The sequence below is a fragment of the Solanum stenotomum genome, chromosome 12 (genome assembly GCF_019186545.1).
Source record: "Solanum stenotomum isolate F172 chromosome 12, ASM1918654v1, whole genome shotgun sequence".
Classification (NCBI taxonomy): Eukaryota; Viridiplantae; Streptophyta; class Magnoliopsida; order Solanales; family Solanaceae; genus Solanum; species Solanum stenotomum.
Window position 1 is genome coordinate 36,829,218 of NC_064293.1, and position 8,253 is coordinate 36,837,470.

Sequence of the window (8,253 nt, forward strand, 5' to 3'; positions counted from 1 at the left end):
TGTGTTCAAGAAGAGAAAAAGTGATATAATTGTGTTAAGGAATACAACTCAATTTGTTCCAATTTATATGACTGACTTATCGTTTTAGTTGATCTCAAAAAGATTGTCATATTTTTTTATTTGACAAATATTTAATGATACTATCAACATTTTACTCATGTTGAGTTCCACTTATTTGACAAAAAGTGTATAAAGGTATACTCCTTTTAAGGGTAATTTTGAAACATTACAAAATTTTTTTATATTTAACTCTGTATTTAATTAAAATACATCGCATAAATTGAGACAGTACCTGTAAACCCAAATTTTGAGTCCAGCATTGATGAGTTTGTGATAAATAGGAAGAACTGATTCCTTTGAGTCTGACCAACTACCAAAGATTGTCATACTGAATATTCAAATATTAAAAAAAAAATTGTTAGTTTCTCTGCTTTAGACTCTCACATCATGTGTGGACTAAATAATATTTTTTAAAAAAATAAAAAATAAAATTCATTAATAATTACTTGCAAATGCTCCAATTTTTGAGGTGTTGACCATCACTTATAACATGGAGAGCCTTTTGAACATCAAGTCTATTGTAATAAGAAGAAGTATAATCATCAAGACATGGGTCATATCCTCCCATGATCCTTGGCATCTAATTAGAAAAAATCAACAATATATCAGATGTGTAACTATATATAAAATGATGTTTATCTGTTATAACAGGTAACCTGTATTATTTATCGTTACCATTTTGGACTTGGTGTCAAATAAAACTTGTGTGGTTTGTTGTTGAGTAGTAGCAGTATCTCTTATGCATACTGAAGTGTAAAGGCTATAGATATCAATTTCTTTGTACTGTTTGAGGACTTCATCAACAGCCTCAGAACAAGTTTGATTGCTCCATGTATCATCACTGTGAAAATTACAAGTATCAGAAATAGTTTTATGAGTTTCATCAGAAATGACAGCATGGCTCCAAGCATAATCCACTAGACCCTTCCAATCCTCTGCATCACATGTTTCTGGATTACCTAGCTGCACCACATCATCAACAACATTTTTTTATTTAGAACGAACCATAGTTCATATACTTTATTTGTTTTAATTTATGTGACACACTTTTTATTTTAGTCTGTTCTAAAAAAAGATTAACTTCTAAATATGGAAATAATTATTTTTGTTATATTTTCACTTTTTACCTTTAATGAGAATATTTTATAAGCACATAGTAGATGTTGTGTCATGTTTGAAACACCCCCCCCCCCCCCGCCCCCCTCCTCCTTTACCACTATACTTAGTGTTAACAACTCACTTATAATTATATGAGATCATTTTTACTTTATTTGCACAATATTCACTACCTTGTTCCGCCACGGGCTACAACATGGTTTGGATTGTAAATTTAAAAGATATTAATTTTTTTTTCTTATACTTTGTGTCACACGATTCAAACTATGTCATATAAAATGGAATGTAATATATAGAGGGAATATACATACCAGGATTCCTCTGAGATCAATGAAAAGGGAAGGGTCTTTATTCTTGTCAACAATGACTTCAGCCAACTCAGGTACATATTTTCCTATGCCAAAAAAAAAAACAAAAAAAATGTAAGCTGAAACTTGCACAAAGTCATTTATATATATATATTGTATCTGGTATAATACCTGCATAACTCTCTCCAGCAATATAAAATGGTCGTTTTTTATATGATGGGAACTTGAGAAGCCACTTGTGTAGAAAAGTATATGTGTCATTGGCTGGTAAAACAGTCCAAAAAGGTTAGGGAAAAAGGACAAGTAAAATATATATATCAACATCACATATGTAAGGTGTTTCTAGAGGAATATATTACATAAGACATTAGGACAAAATATCAACATCACATAAGATATTTATGGAGAAACATATAGTACACACGACTTATTGAAAGATGACCAATTCTTGAAAAGATAAAAGTGAAAAACAAGTTAAGTTTATGAGAGGTAAGTCCGAGTGACAAGTTTGTAGACAACGAGGGTATAAATAGTCGCATAGTATAACAAAGGATAAACAGGATATTTTTGACCTTTTTCCCTAATTAATATAAATCTCACCTGTGAAATCATCTCCAATGCTATGATAATCACCACTTGTATTTGAGTATGAAAAGCCAACACCAATTGGAGATTCCAAGAACAACAAGTTTGCCTCTGCATCAATATTATTTCAATTTAGTATTTAAGAACAAACAAACACACATAAAAATGTATGCATGTAAATTAATTTATATGATAAAGCATATATTAAACCTTTATTCCATGAATAAGGATTAAGTTTTAGGCCAAAACCATCAAAGTCTACAAGAAAAGGCCCAATCTCTTGAGTTGCTCCATATCCCACTGAAGAACATCCTGGACCTGAAATTATCAACCAAATAATTAAAATTTCCTCAGTTTCAATTTGTTTGTCTGATTTTGATTTGACGTTTGAGAAAGTTAGAAAGTTGAAATTAAAGAGCTGCAGAGACTAAAAATGAAAGTGCATAAGACACAAGTGTGAAAATGAAAGCTAAATTGTTTGACTAGCTAGTGGAATTATATATATTAATCTCATTGAAAATGAATTTCTTCAATTGTTTTCCAAGCCTCTTTTTTTAGTCAAAGATAATTTATTAATCTTGTCTACAAACCTTGAATATTGGTCAAAAAGATATATAATAATGCCAAATTCCATTACCATCAAGACATAATATTATCCATTTCTCAATCCAAGAATATTGTCCTTAGGATAAACTTTTGTAGATACCATAATTTAACAACCTTAAACATGTCTAAGAAACCAAAACTCATAATAAGTAAATCAACATATAGTTTTCCTACTTACAACGACGATAACAATATGTTATTACACGTATAATTACTGAACTTTATTCACGTAAGGTCTTACGTACCTCCATTGAGCCAAAGCACTAAAGGTTTATCTTGAGGGTCAATTGAGCATTCATAGAACCAATAAAAGAGTGCTCTTCCATTTTTCTCATTTACTGTGACATGTCCAGCATAATGTTTGAAATTTACACTAGGTTGTCCTGGCAAATTAGTGACTAGATCCTCAATATAACTACTGTCCCATGAAGAAGAATCAGGCTTGTTATTATTGGATAATTCATGAGAACGTCGTCCAACGATTTTTATTGGCTCCAAAAATAATATTAAGGAAATAATAATAATAAGAAGCAGAGAATATTGGGAAAACATAATGTTTGATATATTATAAAAAAAACAACTTGGAGCTAGACAAGCAAGTAGTAGTATTTGTTAAGAGTGAAAATACACGACATCCCACCTATCTATTTATAGTTGTGGCAAAAAGCACTTTTTGAACAAATGTAACCACAAAAAAAAAATAACTTTTTGAACAAACCCATTATCTATAAGGTGTGAATCATTTTTAGAAATCCAAAAACAAAAAAACAAACTGGAATTAGCTACCATATCGTAGTTAAATTCCATTGCTCGTAGGCAAATGAGCGAGTCGAGTCGAATATGAGTCGATAAAAAAATGATTTAAATAAAAATGGATAAGTTACTCGACTCGACTCGACTCACATTTTAAATGGGTAAAAACGAGTTATCCAATGGATAATATGGATAATCATATTTACCCATATGATAATAGAAATCTTGTTAAAAGCTTTAAAAACAAAAAAAAAAAAAAGTTTTTTTTATCACTTCACTCCACCCCCTACCAGTCCCCCAAGATTAAAAAAATTACCACCCCACCCCATCCAAAAAAAAAAATTAACAAAATTTTAAATTTTTTCATTAAGATTTTTTTTATTGTTTTTTTTTAAAAAATTACCACTCTACCCACCTACCAGACCCCCCCCCCCCTCCACACCACATCCCAAAAAAAATTTACAAAATTTTAAATTTTTTCCAATAAATTTTTTTTTAAAAAAAAATTACCAACCCCTCTACCCCCCACCCCCTATCCCAAAAAAAATGTAAAAAAAAGTTTCATTTAAAAAAAATAAAAATAAAGACTTTCTTACTATCCCACCCTTTATCACTTCTTTTTTTTGTGTGAATGCGTATCTTTTACCCATTTTATCCATTTAACTATTCACTTTTAAATGGATAATAGTATGGGTATTACTCGTTTTTACTCATTTTTGAATGAGTTGGATACCCAATCCATTTAAAATGGATAAATATGAGCGATTACCCATATTAATTACCCATTCTGCCATTCCTACTCATAGTTAACCAAAGTTATGAAAATTCATTGCTAAATAAGATAAATGATGGATTTTTCTGTATAAGTATGAGTGTTTGTCTATCGCTATTTTTTTTTTTTTTAGAGACCCTATATGTACCAAACTTATCTTTTAAATTTGAAATAGATCTCTCGTTTATTTTGATTCTCATCCAATGTTTGATATCTATATAGAAGCTTGATTATTTTAAATTCGGACCACGTAGGGCTCATTTAGGGGAAAGCGCTCCTTAACAAGAATTTTTTTGCATGCTTAAGACTCAAACTTGAAACCTCTAATTAAGAGAGAAGCAACCTCGTTCACTGCATCAAATCTTGGGTGGTAAAAAATCTCAAGCCTATGGACTATGGTATCTGACATAGATTTTAGGCATAGGTTTATTCTAGAGCTTAATTTGTTTAATTTGCATGGATATTAAAGGGGTAGTGGAGTCTCCATTTTAATGTGTGTGGGTTGTTGGGTCACTAATCACGTGATAATGTCCAAAAGGGTTACTTTAACATGGCTCTATAATTAACATTTAATTAATTTTATCCAACCACAATGTATAAAATACTACTAATTAATCCAAACTTAAAGCTATACCTTCCTCCACTAAAAAGTTTAGAAATGGCTTATTACAAAAAAGAGCAATGCCACATTGAATGAAAAGATCTAGTAATATAATTTAATGACAATTAATTGTTAAGCCTCATACAATATAGTGTAAATAATTTTCTACATTTATCATTCAATTGATGTATATTTTGTATTTAATGATAAGTCTTCTAGAAATGTGAAATTTAAAATCTTAAAAATAAAATATGTTGTAAAATTATTTACACTAACAATGAAGTATATTATGTTTACTTAAACTAAAGACGAGTCCTTATTTTAATCAAACACAATAAAGGAGACGTATGAGTTTAATATGTAACTTAGTTTAATAATCTGATCTCCGATACCATAAGTCCATTGCTTAGAATATGTATTGTAGTATTTAAATCGTAACTATTAGTGCAGGAGACTTACGAGTTAATTTTCTCATAGAGAAAATGAATCTATCGTAATTCTGACTTGTGTCATCAATCATCGATAATTCTCGCAAAGTGGATGACCACCCTTTTTTACAACCTAGATATTTTCTAGTGATGCATATCATTTTCTCTATTGTAAATTCTAATAATCGTTTAATAGGAAGAAAAATAACTTTTTTTTTCTTCATCCAGGCTAATTAGCACCCTTTATAAATATATCTGATCTGATTAATATTTCCAACACCTACTTTATAAAAGAGAAAACACTTCCTGTCAAGCATATCAAATTTTTTTGGTTAAAGAAAGAATAATTCTCAATGAACTATAAAACAGGAAAATGGATTAGACTGGTCGAGGCTGATTATATCAGTTTTTATGGATTTAATTCTTAAATATTTTTTTGGCATTATAAATTTATTATATTTTTAAAGTTATGAGTTCGTATCAATTATTTATTTTAATCTTAATATATTTTTACATATAAATTTGTACTTTCGTAAAAATATTGAGTTCAAATAAATTAGTTGTCACTACTCTGTCTTCGCCACTATCATCGCAATAAATTAAGAATTTTGTAACAATAAATATTACTGCTCAAAAAAATAAATTTATTTTCACTAAATATCTCTTTTTTAATCATGTACAATGCCACGTAGGCACAATTCAAACAGATATCATGTGAACCATATATATATGTATGCATGAGAGGTCAATATAGAACAGCTAGCAAGAAGCAATAAGAAGTAGCTAGATTTTATTTAATTAAAATATAGTAGATTAGATTAGGGTGAATATATTAACCAATTATGTGAGGCAGCACCCACAAATAGAGTTGGAAAATCCTAGAATATATTAAGAGTGTCCTAACATTAGAGCACAACGTTAATTAATGTCAATTCCTTTTATCCATACATATCTATAACTACCAATTTTAACGTCAATGTTAGCTACTGTGGTGATGTCACTAACAAGAATCAAGTATGACAAGAATTGCTCAAACCAAATTTACACTATAGTGTGTTTAATACATGGGATAAGGATCTGAAAAATACTTTAATTTTGATCGGATTTATTGTTGCAATACTAAACTTTCATGAGGACCTATTACCTCCCTAGACTATTTAATACCGTATTTTAAACATATATATTTGCCCACATGGACATAAAAAATAATGCAAAATTATAAATAGTAATGTGTCCACGTAGGCACATATATACCTTTAAAATACACTATTAAATAGTTCAGGGGGTAAAAAATGCGGTATTAAATAGTCTAGGGAGGTAATAGGTCCTTATGAAAATTTAGTATCGCAACAGCAAATCCGACCAAAGTTGGAATATTTTTCAGACCCTTATCCCTTAATATATTATACGTATCTCTGTTATGATTTAAGTCCATGATATATTATTTGTTCTGATCCAACAAAACTTAATAGATTTGTTTCTTGAGGTATGCCATCATCGAGTCCAAAAATATGTGTACGATATGAATTTGTGGTATTTCTTAAAAATAAAATTCTTCACTTTTTCTCTTTTATTTCGATGTGGAATTAGCCTAAAGTCATATCAGGTACACCCTTCTTCAGAAGACCTATAAAAGTTATTTTTTTCCTTTTAATAATGTAAAAAAAAATTACAATGTCAGATAACCTAAGCGATAACTATAAGTTATTATGAGATTCGTAACTTGTAAAATAAGACAGGTTACATATTATATCGAACATAGATAATACACTAATAAGTGCGTTCATATATAATTTTAGTAATTTTTGGGCAAGTTCAATATGTCATGTTTCATACTAAGGGAATGACAAGTGGAAAGAGAAATTGGCATATATTCTAATAATATAAATTGGTGGTGTTTGGCAATGGGCATACAAAAAAAGGTTGAGCAACTTTTGGGAATCTCATCATCAAAGTGAAGAAAATATAGTAATTTTTGTGGCGAACCTTGTGCGTTATGACTCTTTAATCTGAACATGAGAGAATGAAAATAAAAATAACAATGAGTGCAACAACCAACTAATTAATTGGATGTGAATAATGAGTTGGATTCCAACTTTATTTGGTTGAACAATATTATAACAACTAAAACTTCTACCACTTTATGTTAGAATAGTTTTTGCAACTCCTTTCTCTAGAGGTATAATAATGACAAACAAATAATATGGATTGTGGTGTCGTGGTGAGATTGTTTTACCCTTAATCAGATTTCTTGAGTTCGAGCCCTGGATATGGAGAAAATCTTGTTGGAAGCGCTACCCCAAATGAACTCTACAATGGGCGATCCGAATTTAGTCGAAACTTCAATGAAGATCAAGATAAATAATAATGACAAAAGTATTTATATATGCCTCTACCATGATCTTTTCAATCTACTAGCTCTAATTTGATTGAACTATTCATTCTTTATCTTATTTAGAGGCGGAACTAGAAGGTTATTATACGAGTTTGACACAAATTTAATAACTACATACATATATAGTCCAAATACAAAAAAATTGCTATTATATAATATAAAACTCAAAAATTTCAAATCCTGACTACATGTATCCTTAATTTCTTGTGATGGTTTGGAAACTTTCATTGATGCATGCATCTTTTGTATAACTTACTCAAAAAGGAGGAAATTGCCAGTGTTCAACATGCAATAAAATTAGGGAAAATATAGATATGTTTTCTTTCTTCTCAACTTTAATATAATTTGACACACTGAGCCTATATATGCTACTGTGGTCCCTTAGGTTTCTTGAATTGATAACTTATTCAAAGGTAGCAAAGAGAATAATAGGCTGGACATATTATCTAGCTAGGGAAAAACATTAAATTTGTGGCATTATTTGAAATTGAGTAACTTTATCCTCTATTTAACTTTTGATCTATAATATTATTCTTGGCTCAAAATAAAAATAAAAGTTTAGCTTTTTTCACTTGACCTAATGAGCTCAAAGGTGTGGATAAAATTGAATCTTAACTAAAAAAAAGTAG

General features: G+C 29.7%; 1 protein-coding gene across 1 annotated transcript in view; it reads right to left on the reverse strand.

Moving 5' to 3' along the window:
• Positions 1 to 3,289, reverse strand: part of LOC125849429 (serine carboxypeptidase-like 31) — a 3,903-nt gene extending 614 nt beyond the window's left edge. Inside the window, exons 1-8 of the mRNA XM_049529512.1 lie at positions 2,921 to 3,289; positions 2,280 to 2,387; positions 2,085 to 2,180; positions 1,656 to 1,748; positions 1,488 to 1,570; positions 736 to 1,023; positions 507 to 640; positions 293 to 388 (exon numbers count right to left, since the gene is read on the reverse strand). Of these exons, the coding sequence (XP_049385469.1) occupies positions 293 to 388; positions 507 to 640; positions 736 to 1,023; positions 1,488 to 1,570; positions 1,656 to 1,748; positions 2,085 to 2,180; positions 2,280 to 2,387; positions 2,921 to 3,227 (1,205 nt within the window). The 5' untranslated portion in view covers positions 3,228 to 3,289. The remainder of the gene's footprint in view (positions 1 to 292; positions 389 to 506; positions 641 to 735; positions 1,024 to 1,487; positions 1,571 to 1,655; positions 1,749 to 2,084; positions 2,181 to 2,279; positions 2,388 to 2,920) is intronic.
• Between the last annotated feature and the right edge of the window lie 4,964 nt (positions 3,290 to 8,253).